Source organism: Castor canadensis, chromosome 6, assembly GCF_047511655.1.
Source record: "Castor canadensis chromosome 6, mCasCan1.hap1v2, whole genome shotgun sequence".
In the NCBI taxonomy this organism is placed as follows: Eukaryota; Metazoa; Chordata; class Mammalia; order Rodentia; family Castoridae; genus Castor; species Castor canadensis.
This window is the reverse complement of record NC_133391.1, coordinates 3,052,335-3,074,605: the sequence shown is the minus strand read 5'-3', so window position 1 is coordinate 3,074,605 and position 22,271 is coordinate 3,052,335. Positions and strand designations below refer to the sequence as shown.

Here is a 22,271-nt window from a genome sequence, read left to right as displayed (position 1 = left end):
GCTACAGGCGGCCTCTTGAGGGAACAGACTGCCACAACTCTGCCTACAGTTGGGGGCTCCTTGGGAAACTTCCATTTAGAAGGTAAAAGGCCTGGGTCATAATCTTTGGAGTTCTCTCTGATGTCCATCAAGAGGTGCTGTTGACCTTAAGTTGTTGAGACCACCTGGCATCCTTCTGACACTTGAGTTTGTGAGTTTCACTGAGCACTCTGCAGAGTACCCTAAAGTACCAAAGCCAGTGACCTGCCGAGCTGCACAGCACCCTACAACTAGCAGTTCATCTCCGTAAGGGCACCTGCTAAAGTCTCCCCTCCTCCTCACTACCCTAGGCCCCCATCTCCATAGCCCCTCGCCCAACTGACCCAGGCTATTTTAAGGCCAGATGTTGTCCACCTGGCATGGGAAGAAGTGCCAAGATGACTTTCATCCTACCGGGCTCTCAGAATCTGCAACCTTTTTTCTGGGAATAGTGACAACGGGGTCTGAGCACGGAAGAGCTGGGCTTCCTGGCTGCTTCTGTGAGACCAAGATTCCCAGTGAGCTCCAGGAAGCCCAGGGGTAGCCCAGGCGGGGCTATTGAGCTTGAGGTGTCTGTTAGTACATCCATCACTTCCTACTGCATTGCCTGCTCCTGGGCCACAGCCGAGGCCATATTGTCCTTCCTGATGCTCATGCCTGTTCTTATGGGCAGCATTGCTTCCAGTGTAAGCAGAGATGGGCCCTGTATCCTTTCTCACAGTGATCCTGGGAGTTCCCAATACCAGAAAGAGCCTCCTTTTTTAAAGACACTTTTTTGATTTTCAAATAATTGAATGGCTTTTGAACTTTTTTTACCTGTGACTTGTAGAAATACAAATTACCATAAAAATGTATATATAAATGTGTGTATGTCTAACTGAAAAAAACAGTTTTACAAAACAAAGATTTTACATGTAGAATGCCCTCTAGTATTTTCTGTTCTACTTTAAATTAAAAAAAAAAAACCCACTGGTCATAATTTGCTAAAATGATTTCACAACCCGCCAAAGGGTTACGATTCATAGTTTCACAGTCTTGGCTCTAGTGACTTTGCTGGATAAGCTCGTGTTGTAGTGTGGAGCATCTGTGATGAGCAGACTGTTTGGGAAGGGACTAACTCACAGCCTCTGCCCTCCTACCCTTTTCAAGGATCTGAGAACTGAATCCCAGAGTGCTTGCAGAGGCGAGAGGGGCCTCTGCCTGTTGAGGCGTGGCTCAGAGGCCCCTTGGAAGGGGAGCCAGTAGGTGGGATTCTTTGGAATCAGCTCATGCAGAACCATTGTGGGGAGACTTCACCCTTTGCCTACTCTGGGTGCTAGCCAGGCTCTTTTCATCACCTGTATCCACACAGCCCCCTGATTGTAGCTCTCACTAGTCTTCCTGCCTCTCTTCTTCCATTGTCACTGGAATTCTTTTCCCCAGCCATCACAAGGCTCACTGCCTCCTCTTCCATAAGTCTTTACTTAAATACATCTTCTTGGGCCTTCCCTGACCACCCACCTTATAACTAAATTTTTGACCTCTCAGCACTGATGGTTTTCCTGTATTTTTCTCCTGTATATTTTAAGTGTCAAAGTCATCCCCCTTCAGTGTAACTTCTAGTACACAGGGATTTGGTTGTATTCACTTTGCTCCCCAGAGCAGGACTTGGAGTCCCTACTGGGAATTCAGGTGTTTGTCTTGGAGTTTTTATATAAATATGCACTTATATAACACTTGCATTGCCTGATGTTGCTGATGCAGCCCAGTGAGGTGTTGTATGAGCTTGGAGAAAAGCAGTCATCATTGTTGAGTAACTGCCATAAGGGAATTGGTGGCTTTGTTTATAGTTATTCTGATAAAGATAAACTGAATTTTCATGTGTTCCACAAAGGCTTTCTCTCCCACTTGATTTTAGAAGCCCTGGCCCACGGTACAGAAAGAAAGCCTGCAGCAGTGTCTGGAACAGTGCTCTCTCCAGAGTAAGGTTGAGACCACCATGCTGTTACAACTTCCTGTCCCTAGAGGGCAGCATTAGCACATACACTGAATTAGAAGCCACCATCACACATCTGTCACCAGTGGATCATCTCGAAAGAAGTGCTTGCCTTTCATGTGCAGGAGTAAGGCTGCAGGATGGCTTTACCCAAAGCCTGCTTCTGTATATAGACATGCTGGCATATGCTCCAGTGCACACATTTTAAAATTTTAGTTCATGTGTGTACGAAAATCAAAAAAATATTTAAGAACAATATGAAATCTTCCCCAAAGAAGCCCTTTCCTCAGGTCAAAGGCCTCTCTGTAGGCGCTTACTTGACCATACTCTCATTGAAGTTTTAGCATTTAGAAATAAAAAGGTTCTCCTGCCTCTGAGATGGTTCCCTTTGAGGCAAGAGTTGAACCCTCTGCCAGGAGAGCTTAGCTTCTTGGTAATCACCAACTCGCCAGGCACCATTAAAAACTTGTACTGGACTTGCCTAGCAAGTCCAAGTGTGAGGCCCTGGGTCCAGTTCTCAAAAACAAACAGACAAAACACTCCTCCTAGAGTTTTGCTTGTACTGTAAGAACTGGGGCAGGGGACGTGATAGGGCCTGTGGAGAGCCCCTTTAGGGCAGAACAGGTGGCGCAGCCTGGCCAACCCCTCTGCACTAGAGGCTCTCTAAGACTCACATGGCAGGAGTTATGTTTGTGAAGCTCCCTTCCTCAGAAATCGGTCTGTACATCGCGGTTATAGAAGTCAGAAAACAACTTTGTTTTTGAGATGGGGTCTTGCTATGTTGCCTGGGTTGGCCTTGAAATCATAAGCTCAAGGGATCCTCCCGCCTCAGCCTCCTGAGTAGCTGGGCCCACAGGCACATGTGAACATCTTCATTGAAATAATGCAGAGTGCTCTCTTGCACAAGCAGCAGGCATTTGGTCATCAACTACTTGAAGAGTAGTTATTTGGTAATAACTACTCTTTCAGTTTGACTCATCAGACCTGGGAAAGGAACAAGGGAGCAAAGAAAGAGGTCAGAACCCATCCTGGAGACTTTGCTGATGAACCTAAGAGCATTATACGCTCATTTTTTCATGAAGTGTACATTGCATAATTAGAAACACAAAGACCAGATAAGAGCAGATAAGTTTCTTTGGGAAGGAGGTGGGAACACTAAAAGGTCTCAGCTGCTTTTGTACCTATGAGAAGTGGCAAAGTCCTGATCTGTAACTTTGCAAGGAGGAGGATACACTTTGTCTTGCCAGCCTTCATTTCTCTGCCTGTGTGAGGGTCAGACCTGCTGCTGGGCCCTCAAGGTCCAAAGGTACCTGAGACAGTGTGGTGTGTGCAGTATGAGCTCCTTGAGGTCAGAAATTCTGCTGGTTTATTCACCAGTACATCGCCGAGTACTACAAAATACACTCAAGTGAATCATTATTTAAATGGATAAATTGAACTCTCTGTGCCAGTGATGGCAGGACATAGTCTGCCCATGAGGAGAGTTTGGCTTATCGAGAAATGTGATTTAATCAGATGATTACAAGACACCATCAAAGTGCTGCAATGGAGCGTGAGCCAAATGCCCCAGAGATAAGGAAAGAGCAACAGCTTTCACCTGTGGTGTCAGGTTTTCCCAGAGCCCCTAGTATATGAAACCAGGCCTGAAGATCAGGTGTTAGCAGAGGAGAAAGGGCGGGCCAGGCCTACCACTGCATCAGTGAGGGTGAAGAGGAGATGGACACTGGCACAGGGTACTGTCCCACCACTGATCCTCCAGGCTGCTTGCTCCTGTTCTGCGTTATACCACTACCCTGCTCACTTTCCTCTGCCTAGGACACCCTCTCCTGCTGCGTTGTGGTAGAATAGAAAGGCTGAGTCTGAACAGGGCCTCCCTCTCTGTCCACACACCCCTTCCTTCCTGCTTTGGGTCCCTCAGAGTACACCATGGCCTGTTGGTGGGTCTGCCAGCCTGGAGGGCAGGGCCCTGTTATGCCCTCACTCCTTTGCTCAGGATTGGCCCTCAGTGGCACTGGGTGAGGGGCAGGGGCAGGAAAATGACAATGCTTCATCCCTTTCAATGCCAAAATTGCTCCCATCAGCAATAGCACTCCTGAAAACTTTGACCCAGCTTTGTGACAGTAATCACCTCAAGCAAAGACATTAGGAAATCCTAACAGATCAGACTCCAGACAGAGGTGAATGGCAAGTATTCACCAGGAAGGGTCCAGGACTGACTGGTCAAGGGAGAGACTAGGTGATACTTGGCTCTGGTGTGGAAAGCGCACGTCCAGCCTGACTCTGTTTATTCATGTCATGGAAATATAAAAATGTACTTCCTTCTGCTACTCCACCAGACGTGCAGCCAACCAAAGGTGGAAGGAACAGCTACTTCCTCACAAGTGGCCAAACTCAGACCGCTCCAATTATCAGATTCCCATCACTATCTGAAAGAAAAGGTGGCCTTGGGTTTAATCTCATTCCATCCTGCTGTTTACTGGATCCTTCCCAGCCCTCCAGGAAGCAAGTATCCTACCCAGCTGCAGCTGGGCCATCCAGACCTTTGATGGCCTACTGCTCACTTACATGACGCCTTGCTGATTGTTCACCTGTGGTCTCCTTACACAAGATACTATTGTAACCTCAGGGATTGTCTTGTGCCTTTGTGCCCTTGGGTTTTTCACTAAACAGTGATCTGTCCTTTCCAGCAAACACCTGGCAGGCCACAGAGGAAATAGAGGGAAAAGAGTGAGCCCATTTGGAGTAGAGCAGACTTCAGTCCTTAGCTCCAGGCCCTTTGCCAAGTTAAGTTGACATCTGAGCCTTCATTTTCTCATTTGCTTCAAAAAGCATGGGCTAGGGTATGGCTTAGTGGTAGAGCACTTGCCTAGCATGCATGCTGGGTTTCATCCCCAGCACCTCCAAAAAAAAGAAAAAGAAAGACATATGTACATGGGGCTCGTGACCCAGGCCTTCGCTCTAAGAGTTGTCTGAAGATTGAATGACACAAGCATGTGACGGGCTCTTCGGGAAAATGTGTAGATTTTCATTACCAGGCAGCTGTTACTTCTAACCCCCAAAACCTGGGGCTGGTACTGCAGGGAGCAAGAAGAATGGAATACATGAGCTCCCCACCTCCACTAGAGATGCTCCTACCACAGAGCACATGTGTCAACGGGAAGCTCATCTGAAAAAGCCAAAACTGATGAGCAATGTACTTTTTTTGTTGGGCTTTTTGAGTTTTTGTGTTTTTGTTTTTGGTTTTTTTTAGTGCTGGTGATGAAACCCAGGGCCCCTTGTATGCTAGGCAAATGTTCTGGGGTGTGTTAGGCTACACCCCAGCCTAACAGTGTACTTTAAAATTAAAATAACAAAATCTCTTCCTGAAAGCCATTTGGGCAGATGTGGTCCTCTACCCATAACGAAAGATAGGTGTGCTGCCATTTTCCTATCTCAGTTGGCCGTGGCCACTCCTCCAGACTGTGATCCTCCTACCTTCTGGTGCCTTCTGAATGGCTGAGATTATACAGGCATTTTGCCACCCCATGGCAGGCTTTGGTTTTTTGAGACAAGGTCTCACTTTGTAACCTAGGCTGCCCTTAACTCTCCATCCTCCTGCCTCAGCCTTCCAAGTACATGTGGCAGTGCACAAAATAAATCATACTTTAAAATAATTTTATTTAATGATAGGAAAACCTTCTGTGCTCACTTAAATATTACCCCATGGGTTAGGTTTCATTGTTGAAATGTTTGGTTCAAGGGCTTGTTCTAAATGTTAGATACTTGGCTGTAGTGGGTGTCAGAGCTGGGAAAGGCACCTCGCCTGAAGACGCTGATCTACATGGAAGGTACTTTCTTTATTGTGTGGATGTGCTCATTATTCACAAGTCTCTTATTTTATTCCATCCCAGGAAGACTCAGCTCCTCAGAGAATCCTTTGTCACGCCCCTCCCCCACATTTGTGTGTGTGCACCCCCATGCCATTTCACTCCACTCCACTCGGCTATACCGACTTTGCTGGAATAGCCAGTCCCTCCCTTGGTAGACAGCTTTTTGAGAGTGAGGACCAGGCTCTTCAGTTAGCGTGTGCCTCCTTTACCTGGAAAAAAGGAAAGCCTTGAATCCCTTGCTGATGGAAAGGAAGCCCACCCAGTCTTCCCAGGGTTTGATTTTTACTGAGGCATGTCTCAGTGTCTTAAAATCAGTGCTTTTGTGGACCTTTTAGCTGTCATCCATATGTCATTTGGGCCTGGAGCAAGGAGGACCTGTGACTGGACAGTCGGAGGTTGAAGGTGTCCTGAAACCCCGCGGCCCTGTGGTCTCTGGAGTCTGCTAAGCATTTATGAACAGATGTGTGCCTTGTCTTTCCCCTAGTAACCTCTGGGGATTGACAGTGTGGTTTTTTTGTTTGTTTGTTTGTTTTTTGGTTTTTGGGTTTTTTTTGAGTACCTGAGGTGACAAAGCAGAAAACTGGAATTCCTGAAGTTAGACTTGGATCATACACAGCCTTACATGCCATAGCTGGGTCAGCAACTTCTGTTCCCTAGAGAATGAGTTTAAAGGATTCACTGGAGGAGCCAGTCAAAAATGAGGTAACAGTTTCAACTGTGCTGTGCCCCAGAGGTAGGCTGGAAGTCTGGCAGCATCAGCATGGCCTGCAGAGAGCTGAGAGACCTAAGTAGCCCAGGCTGGCCTCCAGCTCAGGATCCTCCTGTATCTGCCTCCTGAGTGCTGGGATTATAAGCACGTACCACCACGCCCAGATGTCTGCTAGTTTCTGAGGAAGCTACACTTAAGAAATTTTAGCTCCCAGTTAGGGTCTTCTGAAATAACCTAATTTACTTTTCTGCTTTGCCCATTAAACATTATTTGGTCAGAGGAAATCGATGGAGGGAGACTGCATTTTGTTTATATTTGCAAAATATCCTGATGTATCTTGAGAACCACTAGGCGTCATAAAACATAACCAGCAGGCTCTGGTGTCTTGAAGAACTCCAACTGTTTAGCTGCTCATTAAGAGTTGCCCAGATTAGCCAGCATGTAACCCCCCCCGACCGGAAGTACCCATGGGCTGGAAAGTGAGGGTCCAGCTGGACTGGTGAGTCGGGAGTGTGGGCCCTCGTGCTGAGGAGTTACTTGTCCGTAACTTCTGGCCCTGATCCATGCGTCCCCATTTGAAGAGCCTGGCCATCTTCACTTGGAGCGTGTTTCCCTGATGTTGGTGAGTTTAGGATTGCAGTTCTTGGAGGAGTGACTTACATAATGCAGTAAGATATGCACTGCGTTTAGAAGACAGTGTGTGTTAGGAACTTCACAGAGCCCCACGTGTTAACTTTGCCCAGCCTGCTGTTTGCTTGCCTTGTTTTAATTGTGGGTTTCGGTATCTGCTACATCATCTCTTTACAAGACAGTTGGGGTTTGTTTTCTGGAATTCCTGGGCCCTCCAGTGAGAAGGAAGTACCATGGCTGAAAACCCACACGCTGACCACTGTGATGTAGAAAGTAAACTGGGGGCTTCCTGCGGCCTTCACGCACCACAGAGTCCAGCTCGGCCAGGTCGTTCTGCTGTTGTGGGGCTAGGCTTCACTAGAGAATGAGGCTTCTTCCCTTAAGAGGGAATGCCAGAAAGCACTGCCTCAATGCTGGGTATTGTTTCCAAGCTTCTTTCCTGGTGGGTGGCTAGGCTAGCATTGTTTAGGGGTTGAGATCCCAACTCCAGCTCATCTATTCTCCAGCTGTTGTTTACCCGCCAGCTTCCAGGAATAGTCAGGCAAAAGGTCTTTTAAGAACAGTTGTGTGCTGCTGTACTTTCTGGTAGCTGATAATTAAGCACACTGCTGATTTAGCCTCTGTTTACTGAATAGAACGCCAATAGTGACCACTGAACATTTGTGTCCCCTGGAAGCAGTGACGTTGAAGTGTAGACTCCCATGAGTTCATCTTTACCCCACCCTGCCCGTGCCATTGAGCAGAGGCTTTTTATCTGCAGCGCAGCAAAGAAAGTGCACACTCTAAGCTCCCTGAACAGTCCTTCCCATTTTTCTCTCTTTTTAGATTTTCTTTTTTTTACTTTTTTTTTTTTAGATAGCACTGTATATGATATAAAGTTCAAAGAGTCAAAAGGTCGACAGTGAAAGGCTCACCCCTGCCTTTCAGCCACTTGGAAGCCATCAGTGCTGCTGATGCCTCAGTGTCTTTGTAAGCAGACTGTGTGTCCCACTCTAGCCTCTCTCTTCTACCTCTGAACATATACTCTGGCCACCTGCTTCCCATCCCCTTGGGTGTCTTCACTGCCCATGTCAGACTCAGTATCTTCTTGTCTATCTCCCTACACACTTAGAGCTCTGTCTGAGTTGCCGTCAGCTTCGTTTGCACAAACCAGAGCCCAAGTTTTCACCCTTGACCCCTCCTCCCCACACTGAAGCCTTGCAGTCACGCTTCCTCAGTTTCTTCCAGGTCAGTCAGCTTCAGGTTCTCACCTAGCTCCCATGCTTAACACACTTTGGTGGCTTCCTAGTGCTCTGTTACTAAGATCAAAGTGACAGTTACTCCCCGTAAGGCCTCATGTGGCCTTCACAGACCAGCCAGGCCTGTTTACACTGTCTGCAGGCCAGCTTCAGGACTCCACTTACCCATCTGTCTGCCAGTGTCTCCTGCTGCTAGTCTCTGTCTAAAACGCTCTGCTCTTTTCAACATCGATCTAGTTATCACTGAGGTATTTCAGATCTCGGGTTGACCTCTTCATCCTTCTCTGCCTTCCCAGACAAGGTCAGGTCCCTAGTCAGTTGACACCCCCTTTTCCTGCATTGTACTTACTAGAGCTGCAGTTTCCATTTAGTCTGTGATCATGAAATAAATGTTTCTTTACATCTTGTCTTTGATGTTGGAAAATATTTTAGAAACATTAAAAAGTGGTGTTTTTTTTTTAAGTTTGCAATTGTAAATGAAGCTAAGCTATGAAGTATAACATCCATGTTTATGAGTGTTGGGTGACGGAGGGAATATCTCCCTTAAGGCCTCTGGTGATCATAGTCTGTATTACCTCTCAACTCCATGCCAGAAGATTAGGCATAGGGATTGCAGAAATTCAGATCCAGACAGACCCTGACCTCAAGCAGGTTACAGTGTTTTACTTTTAAAGACCCCAGATCTGTTTCCTGTGCTGTTTCCAGGTGGCCCACAGCATCTCAGAAAGCCTTCTACAGATTGGGTGATGGGAGCAGCACTGTCTTTTGCTCTAAGAATAGAAAAATATCCTTGGGCCACCTTCTGATGCTTCTTGAGAAACTCCAAGCCCTGTGATGTGTGTTTCACAAAGCCTTTTGTGAACAGGAGCTTGTGTGGTGTCCACTCACCAGGTGCTGTCTTTATGTCTATCTTTTATCCCCAGGAGACCTGTAGGAAGTGTCAGGGGCTCTGGAAAGAACATAATGGCCTCACTTGTGAAGAGCTGGCTGAAAAGGATGACATCAAGTACCGAACATCTATGTGAGTAACATGACTCAGGGCAGAGATGGGCCAGCTCTCCTCTGCCTTCAGCAGAAGGGCAGGGGTACTGTGGGAAGAGGAAGCTCGAGCCACCCCAGGTCTGGCGTGATCCATTGCCTCGTAGCGCCATTTCAGAAGTAGAATACTACATATAAAATGCCTGCCTCATGTACATTTAATAAATGTTATCCCCTGCTTCTCTTTATTGCCTAACTAAACAAACAGTGAGAATACATCTTAATTGCATGAGATCGCACTCATGTTGCTTCTATTTGTATTAGAGGATGCTGGTGGCCTTTGAGAGTAAGGGGGATTTCCAGCCTCCAGAATGCAAAGTAAAGCGTCAGTAATGGTTCTAATACTAACCGTTACTGTGAAATGCTCCCTGTGTGGCTGAGCACTTTACAATGCTGATGTATTAAATGCAGTCAGTTAAGCAGACAGACTACTCTCTCTCTTTCTCTCTCGTAACAGTCCAGCCTTGACAAGCTGATGGAGATGATCTGTTCCATGAAGTCACTCACATCCAGCTTCCTTTGCTCTCCCTGCACCACCATTCCCTGAGCATGGGGTTCTCACCTACTGATTGTGCCTGGGGCTTGGCCACATTTATACCCCGGTATAGGAAGTGGAAGGAAGGAGACAAAATGCTAGACAGGCAGCTTTTCAGTTGTAAGTCATGCAGAAGTGTTGTGTGTCACATTAGCACAACCTGGTTCCAAGGCAAGCAACCTACGTAGCTTCTACGTGTGATTTCATGTCCCATCTAAATAGGAAGAGTAAGGGTGGGGTTGTTATTCAAAAGATAAACTGGGAAGTGGTGTTTGGCAGGGAGCTGTCTCTGAGTCTCCAGCACAGGTCGCTGCCAGCATCATTTTACGGATGAGGCTACTGGAGGCTCAGGGAGCCCCGGTGACTTACCAGGCACAGGACTTCCTCACTGTGCTTTACTGCTGCAACTATGGAGGGCAAAATGATGTCCCCCATGATGTTCTCCTTATAGGACAAAAGGGACTTTGCAGATGTATTTAAGATTATGGACTTGGCAATAAGAAGATTATCAAAGTGAACTCAATCCAATAAAATAGAAGGCCTTTCCTGGCTGGGGTCACACAGAGATTCCAGTGACAACAATGAATCAGAAAAACTTAAAAAAGAACTTGACATCCCATCGCTGCTGTTAAAGATAGAAGGAGAGGGCCATGAACCCAGGCATGAAGCAACCTCTAGAAGCTAGGAACACCCTCAGCTGCAGCCACCAAGAAAACAGGAATCTCAATCCTAATCCTCAAGGAACTGGATCCTTCCACCAACCCAAACATTCAGCAGTTTCTCTAGTAAAGACTGCAGGCCACAGATGTTTCCCAGGGGGAACTGCTTTGGAGCACGACCTCAGTTCTGCTGCCTGGTGAGTTCTGATCCACTCAGCATATAGGTCAGCCCTAGAAACTTAGTGCACCAGAGGACCCTCTCTCAGTCTGGTGGCCCCTGGATCAGAAGTCTGGATCAGGGCAGAATCCTAACGTGATGTGTATTGATTCCAGAATCAAAAAATAAAAATAAAACAAATCTCCTAAATGTGTTGCTTCTTTAGTGAAGGCAGATACGAGATGTACAATAGGAGCTTGACTTTGAAAAGGACATCCTAATACCCCTGACCTCCAGACCACCAGAACTTCAGAGAGATTACACACTCCACACAAACCTCTGTTCTCCCACTTTCTGCATCCACAGTCCTTACCAGTGCATCCTAGAGCACCTGCTGCTTCTGCTCACCAGGTCAGATCTGTCTACATGTCATTTGAGTAGTAGACCAGAGCATTGTCCTGCTGGATGACAGATGAGATGCTTGTCACTGCTGGTGTTTTCTGCCACTGGACGGAGGATAAAAGCACTTTCCACATCAGTAGCTGTGCACCATTGCCAGGTGCTGTGTGTTCTGTGTAAGGAGCAGCATCTGGACTAGCAGCTGCTGTTAGTCAGCACCTGCTCAGCCTCCAGTGCTGCCCTCTCCTCCAGGGCCCAGCCGTCTGTACAGGACAAACAGAGAAGTAACAAGACACTGAGGAAGTCAGCACTGTACCCTGAAGTCACATGGAAGCATCAGTGTTAAAGATGCCCATGGGATATGGTACTACTTTTAGAGAGGACGTGCTCCCAGAGCTTCAGATTGCCTTTTCCTACATAAAACCCTTACTCCGTTGACCTGACAACCAAGGAATTCTGCCAAGTATCAAAAATAATAAAGAAGCCAGGCGTTGGTGGCTCCCGCCTGTAATCCCAGCTACTCAGGAGGCAGAGATCAGGAGGATCGAGGTTCGAAGCCAACCCCCGGGCAATTAGTTCATGAGACCCTATCTCACAACTACCCAACACAAAAAACAAGACTGGTAGAGTGGCTTAGGTGGTAGAGAGTCTGCCTAGCAAGCGTGAGGCCCTGAGTTCAAACCCCAGTACTGCCAAAAAAAAAAAAAAAATCAGATGGAAGTCTTTGATAATATACCACCAGTTCACATTTCCCACCAGTTGTCTCAAAATAGCTTTACATGTATACTGCGTTGGTTTGTCCAGGCCAGGATTCAAAAGATCTCCTCTTTACATGTGGCAGTTATTTTTCTTGAGTCTCTTCATAAAGTACCCCCCTCCTCCTCCCTTCTCTTTGTTTATGAAAAACAAAGACAATTGACCTGCATATCTTCTGAAGTTGACTGCTTTTTCATGCCATTGTTAAATTTGTTCTTTTGTTCCCTATATTTCCTATAAATTAGAATTTAGACCTAACGGCTTGATTAGATTCACATTCAAGGAGCTTTGGGGAGAGTATTTCACCGAGAGTGCTGTGCTTCTCACATTGCCTCACATCATAGCCACATAGTGTCATGTGGGCCCTCTAAATGAAGGTCATTAAGGACCCCAAGCTAGGTTATAGGACCCCAAGCTAGGATCGTAGTATTGTGGAGACGTGGGGATGGACTTAGGAAATGTGTACAAAGTCAGCACTTGGTGGCTGATAGATGTAGGAGGTGAGAGTGGAAAGAGTCAAAAATTATTCTTGGGTTTCTAGCTTGGATGAATAAACCACACTAAAACAGAGAAGCGGGAGAAGGGGGAGACATGGTGAAGACTTCAGATGTGGACATAGTGAATCTGCCACTTATTTACCAAACTTTGGTTCTTGCCAAAAAAATAAATGCATTCAAAGTAATGATGCCACCAAAAATGGTGACATAGGGAACCCCAAAACCTACCTTCCCCACTAAAGCAGCATTTAACCTGGCAAAACCTGCTACAGTCAACTTTTTCATTTGTTTCTGCCCTTACAACTTTTTCAGGGCTGGAGCAGCCTCCCAGTAGATTTTATTGAAAGCATTTAAAGACATATGCTAGCTGCAGCTGCCTGAGGCCAGGGATAAGACAGGCAAGCAACAGACAGGTCTAGAAGGGTGGGTGCATGACCGGGGCTCGACACATGCTCAGCAAACCCAAGAAGACCCTAGGCTCTCAAACCTCTGGCTGAGCTTTAAGTATGTGTAAACAGTAGGTGAAAGGTAAGAGAGCCAACCTGCAAAGATCAGGATGAGTATTCCTTCCTCCCTCCCTCCTTTGCTTCCTCCCTTTTTCTGTTTGTTTGGCTCCAAGCATTTAAAGAAATCTCTGAGTTCTAGTAATGACCACTAATTTAATAGACTTAGGTGACCATACATGACAGAAAATATAGTCCCTACAAGAATAGTTTTTAGAAGTCTCCAAACAGTTGCAAACCCTGCAAGAAGTAATCTAATTGTGCAGTTTCCACATTATAATATTCAAAATACCCTGTTTTCAACAATAATTTACAAGACATTGAAAGAAACAGGAAAATGTGGCCCATTCACAGGAAGAGCAGCAGTGGGCACAAACCATCCCTGAGGCTGCCCAGATGTTGGACTTAACAAGATAAATACTTAAAATCTACAGTCTTAAACATGCTTAGAGAGCACAAGGAAACCACGGACAAAGACTAAAGAGAACCAGTAGCACCAGTTATAAGTACAGAATCATCCACAGAGAGAAGCTAAAAAGAAACCAGCAAAACACTGCACCTGAAAGTAGCTGAAGTGAAAACTGCACTAAAAGAATCCCGCAGAGTTGAGCTGTTTTACCAGTCCTTGCCAGCAAGGACAGTGTTCACACAAAGCAGGCAAAGGATTCAGCAGGTGTTTCTTTAAGAAGATAGGATTGAGTACACTCAGTATCATTAGTCACCCAGAACGGCAAACGAAAACACAGTGAGATAGCTCTTCACACTGACTAGAGCATGATGAAACAAAACGTGTTAGTGAGGATAGAGGGAAATCGAAGCCCTTATACCTTACAGGTGGGAGTGTAAGATGATATAACTGCTATTGATAAGCAGTTTGGTGGTTCTTAAGTAAGTTAACAGAATTACCATGTGACACAGCAATTCTAATCCTAGGTCTGTACCCGAGAGAATTGAAAGCAAGTATTCAAACAAAAACTTGTGCATAATGTTCATTGTAGCACATTTCATAATAGCCAAAAGGTATCACCCAGATATTGCAGGTGCCTGATGACACACAATTCCAGCAGTTTGGAGGCTAAAGCAGGAGAATTGTAAGTTTGAGGCCAGCCTGGGCTACATAGCAAGACCCTGCCTCAAAAAAACAATGAACCCAGATGTCCATCAGCTGATAAATGGATAACAGAATGTGGTACATCTCTATTTCATTCTGCCGTGAAAAGGAATGAAGTAGGAGATAGTCTACAACATGGATGAACTTTGCAAACATCATGCTGCATGAAAGAAGGCAGACACAGAGCCATATCTTACATGGTTTCCATCTATAATGTCCCCAACTTAGAATGGCTTGATTTATAGTTTTTCTGCTTTTTCATGGGTTTGTCAGAGCTTAACCACATTATAAGTTGACAAACATCTGGACATTCAGCTTACTATTTTTTGACTGTGATGGGTTTGTCAAGGCATTGAACAGCTATTTCAAATTTACAATAGGTTTATCAGAATGTAACCCTGTCATAAGTCAAGACATACCTGTATATGAAATATCTGTAGGCACATGTGTTTTCACTCATTGTAGAACAGTCAAATCCATAGAGACAGACAGTATACTGATGTTAGTGGGAGACTGGGAAATGACATCTTAATGAATACAGGTTTCTTTTAAGGGTGCAGTGGCATACGTACGTAATCTCAACACCAGGAGACTGAAGTGAGGATCGTGAGTTTGAGATCAGTCTGGGCTACAGTACTTCTGAATGGGTCAACTTTATGTGCATTTTACCACCAAAAATATGTATATATATGTACATAAATAACAGACATAGGGTTATTCACAGAGGAGGACCATAAAATTTTGAGTGGAATGTGCGTTAGGAACTGAAGATAGCTCTAGAGAAGAGTTCCCACTACACTTGGGTTGCGTAAGCACATGTAGCAGTGGACTCAAAGGATGTCAGCTGGTTACAGAGGGCCCTGAGCCTTCCTGTTGGAATACTGTGTCAGCAGACACAGCCGCAGCCCAGGCTTCTCTTCCTGTCCTGCCTTTAGGAAAACATCCAGTGGGCTATTTCCTGCCTACTGGAAATCCTGTTTGCCAGACCATGCTCCCCCAAAGAACCAGCTATGGTTTCTCCTCGGTCCTATTTTTCACTTTTGTGTTAATAGGTAGATGGTTACCATATCCCATAGTAGCAGTCCTTTTTTTGATCCAGAGCCGTTCTGGCTCTATCTGGTAATGTTCTTAGGAATGCAAAAGCAGTCCTGGTTAGCTCTTCATGCAGTGGTGAACTGTAGCATTCTTCATAGACTCCTCCTTCTCTTCTGCTGCCACACCCATCATTTCACATTGTGACTTCTCCAAGCCATCAGGAAAAGTGTGTAGCCTTGATTCTCTTCAGCCTTGTCTGTCTCACGCTGAGATTAAGCAGCTGCCCCGGGGACATCAGCCAGCCCCAGACAACCAGAGTGTGACAGCTGAAAGTTAGGCCTGCTTGAGACGCTCTTACAGAGAGAGTGTATACCATAGAAAAGCGCAGCTGTGTTTTGGACACAGCCTTTTAGATCAGAAATGGTCCTCAAAACCTTGAGTTTTCACATGAACGTTGAGAAGTGTCTTGGTGCTGAGTAACTTAAAATTATCACCGTATATGCCACTCTAAGTTGACAGTAATATTTCACTATAAACTTTGCCTTTCTAATGTTTTCTACTCAGAAAAACTTGCAAGTCATTTTTCTATAATTTGAGCTGGGTATAAGTTCTTTTCAAGCCAAACTTCTGATTTCCTTCATTTCAGGCCACTCACAGATCAGACCTGAATAACTAGTGAGTTTTTAGTGTATTTTCCTATTTTTAGATTCATGGTGTGGCTTCTGAGGAACACACTGGAGCTGCCTTCTGAGTGTCCGTAGTCTGAGCACTTGTCCACGCAGACTCACCTCTAGACTGCAGCAGGTCCTCCTGGTCACTCAGCTCTGGAGGCTGCTGCCTGGGGAACGAGAAGTACTCAGACAGGCCCCAGCTTGCAGCACACTCCCCTGCTCTCAGTAGCAAACCTCTGCACTCCTGTTGTGACTGCTCTTGTGCCATGGAATACCCCCAGCCCCTGTTCTCAGCCTTCAAGGCCCTCAGCTTAGCAGAGAAGGTGAAAAGTGTCTCTTTTAGGTGGGAACAGAGCACCACGGAAATACCTAGCATTGCAGGCAGCTCCTGACAGAAAGCAGACCACCGTTCTGACTCTAGTCACCTGCCCTCCAAATCAGTTTATATGATACTAGAAACAGGTAGCCTCGCTGCAAGGGAGCCTGGGACTGTGGGGTTCTGACAATGGGAAGCAGGCTTTCCCACAGGGAAGTATTAGACTGGTCAGTAGATTGCCCCATCCCCAGGCCAAGTTTTCAAAACTCCTGGAGGGTGAGGTTTGGGCTTATTGGCTCTCCGTTATCCACCTTTGTATATGTAACATGTAGTTTAGGAAGACACTGACTTTTTTTCTCTCCATTTTAAGGCTTTGGGAGTCTTAAAACAGAGAAGACATTTTTCTAAATGCCAGGTGGCCAGACACTGTGCCAGTGGGCTTTATATCTTACCTGGAATCCTTAAAATGCCATGAGAAAGTTGTGTTTTCCCAGTTTAAAAATGAGGAAACTGAGTCTGCAGGCAGTTGGGAAACTTACCCAAGGTCATATAGTTGATAAACTCAGACACCTAAACATAGGCTTTTTTCACTCTTTAATGTCATCAAAAGCCACAGGCAATCATTACATGTGAAAAGAAATAAATGTTTAACAGCCGTAATGTTTTTCTTTCCTCTTTATCTTCCCTGCCGGCTCCAATCAAGTTTTCTTTTTTTCAGTGAAGAAAAAATGACTGCTGCACGCATTAGAAAATGCCACAAGTGTGGGACTGGCCTCATCAAATCCGAAGGCTGTAACCGCATGTCTTGCCGCTGTGGTGCCCAAATGTGCTACCTCTGTCGAGTGCCTATCAATGGCTATGACCATTTCTGCCAGCATCCTCGCTCACCAGGAGCTCCTTGCCAGGAGTGCACCAGGTGTTCCCTATGGACAGACCCCACTGTGAGTACATGCGGAACTGCCTGTTCCATGGGGGCAATAGCCATACATTGCTGTATGAGAAGTGTTTTGTAATGCATGACAGATCCTGACTCATGAAAAGACACAGGAAATTACATAGACCAATAACCATAGGGAAAAAAATGGAGAAAGTGATCAATAACTACTCATCACAAAGTGAGCCGGGCATGGTGGGAATGCCAGTGATCACAGCTTCTTGAGCATCTGAAGCAGGAGAATTGCTTGAGCCTGTAGATGCAGTGAGATCCCATCATAAAAGAATAAGAAACGAAGCTAGTATATGGAAACAGTTCTGTGGGCAAATTCTTTCAGTCCTCTAGGGGATTAATTAACATTTTACACCATCTGAAGTATTTCAGAGCACAGAACAATGAGACAGTTTCCCAGCATAATGCTCCCATCAGAGCCTGACACAGAAGACTGCAGGCTTCTCATGGCTCTCACAAACAAAGGTTTTTAATTCTCTAAATAAGTATTAGCAAATAACATACCAAATAATCATGTTCTAGAAATGCAAGGGTGGTTTCCTGTTAATAACGCTATTAATATAATTCACCTTATGATATCTCTAGATGGTGAACAGAAATTTAATAGAATCAAACATCCATTCTTGATTTAAACTTGAAAAATACTATCAGAATAATACTTCTTTGATAGGATTTGTGTATGTGTGTTAGTGGGATTTTAAACTCAGGGCCTTACACTTAGTGGCAGGCTCTCTACCACATGAACCACACCCCCAACCCTGATTTATTTTAAGCCCCAAGTTTCAAAACAGTTGTTAGTGGATATTTAACAGTGCAGTGCATAGAAGCAGTCCCAATAAAGTCAAGTATCAGATGGTCACAGCTTGTTCTGGAATTGCTAGCAGTGTAGCTGGCTAAGCAAATAAAACAGAAGTAGGTGCTGGAGAAGGTCATAGCTAATACTGATCAGTACCCTCTGTGTGTCAGACACTATTTTGTGTAAAGAAAGGCACATTTACCATTTTAAACTTGGAAAAGACAAAATAATCAACTGGAAAGCTATCAGAAGTAGTAGAAAGATGGCTAGATACAAAATACACCAGCTGGCATTTGCAGCAGCCGTGTACAAGTACAGATCATAAAATATCCTAGAATTCAGCTTGACCTAGAAATGTGAAGAAAATTATAAAACAAGGATAGTGAAGAGACAAACATGAGAAATGTATGCTTTGTTCTTAAATGCATTTGATATTTAAAAGAAATCAACTCTTTTTAAACTAAAAATAAGCGCAGTCAGTTCTAAACTAATTTGTAAGGTTAGCGAAATGATGTGCAGAGACTGACTCTGCAGAAGTTGATTTGCAGCAGTGAATTCCCTGCTGACTTGGAGCAAGCACACCAAGGCCTTCAGTGGGGGAGCCTCACGATAGACAGGTCCTTCTCAGCTTCCCCTAGGAAAGTGAAGATGGCCTGAGTAGTCCTCAGAGGGGACAAGTCACAAAGAAACCTAGTGCAATTCACATCTCAATTCAATAGCATTAATCTTCTTGAAAAAAAAGTGACTGTGATTTCAAAAATTAGACTAATATTTACTATAAAGCTACACTAACCAAAACCATGCAGACTAATTCAAGAATAGGCAAATAGATCAAAGGAACAAATACAGAACAGAAACAGAGCTGTAAGAATTTTTCTTAAACAATGGTGTTATTGCTTGAGTACACAGACAAATTTATGCCACCAACATATTTCCAATTGTGGGTGAGGCCCTGTTTGGTCTTACAATACAATGCCAATCAGTGAATTCAGCTGTCTATCAGCATCGGAATGTAGCCTCCTTATCCTTTCTGTTCTTCTCAAACTGCTTTTGAACAGCAGCTGTTTCTTAGTTAAATGATAAGGATGGTCAGGAAGATCTGGAGCAAGTCCTTCACACTTAAGGATTCTGAAGATTTTATGGCCTGCCACAAAATGTACTGCACGATGCCATGTGAGTCCTTCGGATCACACTGGTGAAGGAATCAGGTCCTTCTAGGCCATAACTCCTTCATGTGTCAGACATCAGTTTCACCCAGGTGGGGATGCTAGGACAGAGCTGACTAGGACAAGCTTACATTTGATTCATGGTGGCAGTGGTTTAGCAGAAAGAAGAAAAAAATGTAAGAATTTAATGTATAAGCCTGGGCATAGTGGCTCATGCCTGTGATCCCAACTACTTGGGAGGCAGAGATCTGGAGGACAGCAGTTCAAGACAAGCCTAGGAAAAAAGTTAGCAAGACTCCATCTCAACAAACAGGGTATGGTGGGTCACATCTGTAATCCCAGCTATGTGGAGGCAAAGGTAGGAGGATCAGAGCAGACTGGGCAAAAAGTAAGATCCTATCTGATAAATACATGAAAGCAAAATGGACTAGGAGCATGGCTCAAATGATAGAGCACTTGCCTAACAAGGGCAAGACCCTGAGTTCAAACCCCAGGGCCACTAAAAAAAAAGAAAAGAAGAATAATTTAATGTGATTAAAAATAGTATGTCACATCACCAGAGAAATGACCAGTTCATTCATTTGTTCATTCTCACTAGGCAGTGGTGGCAGAACTGGTCTGAACCGAAAGTCCTTATCCTCGTGGAGTTTACCCTGATTTAGCAGGGTAAAACAGGACTCTTCTGAATCTTCAGTACCATTTGGGACTAATAAGAACAATGCCAGGAACTGGGGGAGGCATTGCTTGAGATGGAGTGGTGTGGGCGGGCAGCTCAGGGCGGCATTTGCAGTGCAGTCTAGAGGAGGAGCAAGGCTGCTGAGAACCAGGAAGAAGGCAGGTGTGACCTACAGGTGCTGAGCTTAGGGGGTGAGGGACCATCCCAGAACTGGTGGTCAGTCTTAAGTGCAGTGGAGCCATCACAGGGCATTACAAGGGTTGGCATTTTCAGGATCACACTGGCTACTAAATGGAAAGAAGGGACATTCAACAGCTCTTGTGAGAAATACCTCAAGGAGATAACTTTTGTAATCGTGGAGCAGAGAGGTTTCTTAGCATTTTCTCAAACAGACTAAGAAACATAAATTTTCTTTGGCAAAAGACATCATAAGCTGGGCACCAGTGGCTCACACCTGTAATCCTAGCTACTCAGGAGAACAGAGATCAGGAGGATCACGGTTCAAAGCCAGCCTGGGCACATAGTTCATGAGATCCTATCTCAAAAAGCCCCATCACAAAAATTTGGCTGGTGGAGTGGCTCAGTGTAGACCCTGAGTTCAAATCCCAGTACTATGAAAAAACAAAAAGACATCGTAAAACTAAAGATAAATTATGCCTGGTGTGGTAGCAAATGCCTGTAATCCAAGGAAACAAGACTCTGTCTCAAAAACTAAGGGCTAAGCCAGATGCCAGTGACTCACACCTATAATCCTAATTACTTGGGAGGCTAAGATCAGGAGGATCATGGTTCCAGGCCAACCCAGGCAGATAGTTTACAGGACCCCCATCTCAGCCAGTTGTTAGGTGCAATGTCACATGCCTATCTTCCCAAGCTACTTGGGAGGCTAAGATTGGGAGAATAATGGTTCAAAGCCAACCCAGGCAAAAAAGTTTGTGAGAAGACCCCCCATCTCACAAGCTGGGAATGGTAGTACATACCTATTGTTCCAGCTGTGGCTGGAAGCCTAAAATAGAAGGATCAAGGTCCAAGCCAACCTGGGCAAAAAGTGAGACTCTATATCCAAAATAACCAGAGCACAAAGGGCTGGAGGCTTGACTTTAAGCAGTAGAGCACCTGCCTAGCAAGAGTGAAGCCCTGAGTTCAAACCCCAGGGCTGCCAAAAAAAAAAACTAAGGGCTGAGAATGTCATTCAGTGTTAGAACACTTGCCTAGCATGCACAGGCTCTGTGTTTCATCCCCAGCACTGCCAGGTAGGTAGATGATGGATAGATGGGTGGGAGGGAAGAAAGGAGGGAGGAAGGGAGGCATGGAGGTAGGTAGATAGATGGATGCTTGAGGAAATACTGATGACATGTATACGATTCAGATAAGTGTTTTTAATATGTACAGTCAAATGAAGTCAATAAATAACCCTATATTAATATGGATCAACTTGGCTGTAAACAAGAGCAAATGGAAAAGTAGCAGGAGAAGTTGTGTGTGGCTCAGCAGTAGAGCACTTGCCACGCATGTGGGAAGTTCACATGGTGAGGTTCATCCCCAGCACCAAAAAATTTTTTTCAAAAAGTACCAGTTTAAACAAGATAGAAATGCCTTTCTCCTGTGTTTGCATGCAGACATGGACAGCCAGGCATAGGAGAGCATCTCTACCAGGGACCCAGTCACTTCTAGCATTCTGTTCCACCATACATGGAGGTCACACCTCTAGGATCCCATGTGGCCATGGTCTAGGAGGAGTCCTGGCTGATACAGCACAAGGAAGAGAGAGTGTGTCCAGCTCTCTTAAGGAACATTGTGTTTACTGGTTTTGCTTCATGTTGCTTCTGCTTCCATCACTTTAGCCAGATCTTAAGTTTGGGGCCTCACCAGTGCCAAGAGATGGGAAAGTTGCCTGTATTTTAGGTCAGGAAGGACCCAGCCAAACTTTGTAACAACAGTAGAGACAGATGTTCTACTGGGGAGTCTGCTCAGTCTGTTGACTTCAGCTGAAAAAGTAGGGCGGGAAGTGAAAAGGAATTGCAGGTAGGAAGAAGAGCTCACAAAAGCTGCTCACTTTATACTTGTGGGAGTTCTGTAACTGACGCCCCCAATAATCAAATTGAAATGAACCTGCCCCAAATCCAAGAGCAGCCATTGCTCAGCTTGGTAGAGGCCATGCTGGTGAGGATGAGGGAAGGTGTACTGCACACTCCGCAAAGAGGAGCATAACACACAGGCTGGGCAAATCAGAATTGGTTTCGTTTTTTTTTGAGACAGGCTCTCCCTAATTTTCCCACAGAGCCTATGCTGGTCTCCACCTTGGAATTCTCCTGCCTTTCTAGTAGCTAGAGCTACAGTTGCCTGCCATGTGTCCTGAGCCAGATCAGAAAAAAAAAATTTTTTTTTCTCCGTACTGGAGTTTGAACCCAGGACTTTGTGCTTGCTAGGTAGTTGCTCTACCACTTGAGCCATGCCCCCAGCACTTTTTACTGGAGATAGGGTCTTGTTTCTTGTCCCAGCTGGCTTAGACTTCAATCCTCCCAATCTCAGCCTCCCAAGTAGTTAGGATTATACACATGAGCCGCTGGC

At 45.2% G+C, this 22,271-nt stretch overlaps 1 protein-coding gene across 3 annotated transcripts in view; it reads left to right on the top strand.

Moving 5' to 3' along the window:
• Positions 1 to 22,271, top strand: part of Rnf216 (ring finger protein 216) — a 122,611-nt gene that overhangs the window by 84,133 nt on the left and 16,207 nt on the right. For 2 of the 3 annotated variants that reach the window (XM_074075494.1, XM_020165568.2), the window contains exons 13-14: positions 9,363 to 9,460; positions 16,835 to 17,057. In XM_074075494.1, coding sequence (XP_073931595.1) covers positions 9,363 to 9,460; positions 16,835 to 17,057 — 321 coding nt within the window. Of the gene's footprint in view, positions 1 to 9,362; positions 9,461 to 9,934; positions 16,799 to 16,834; positions 17,058 to 22,271 lie in introns of those variants that run through there. The other variant, XM_074075495.1, reaches the window with a different exon arrangement.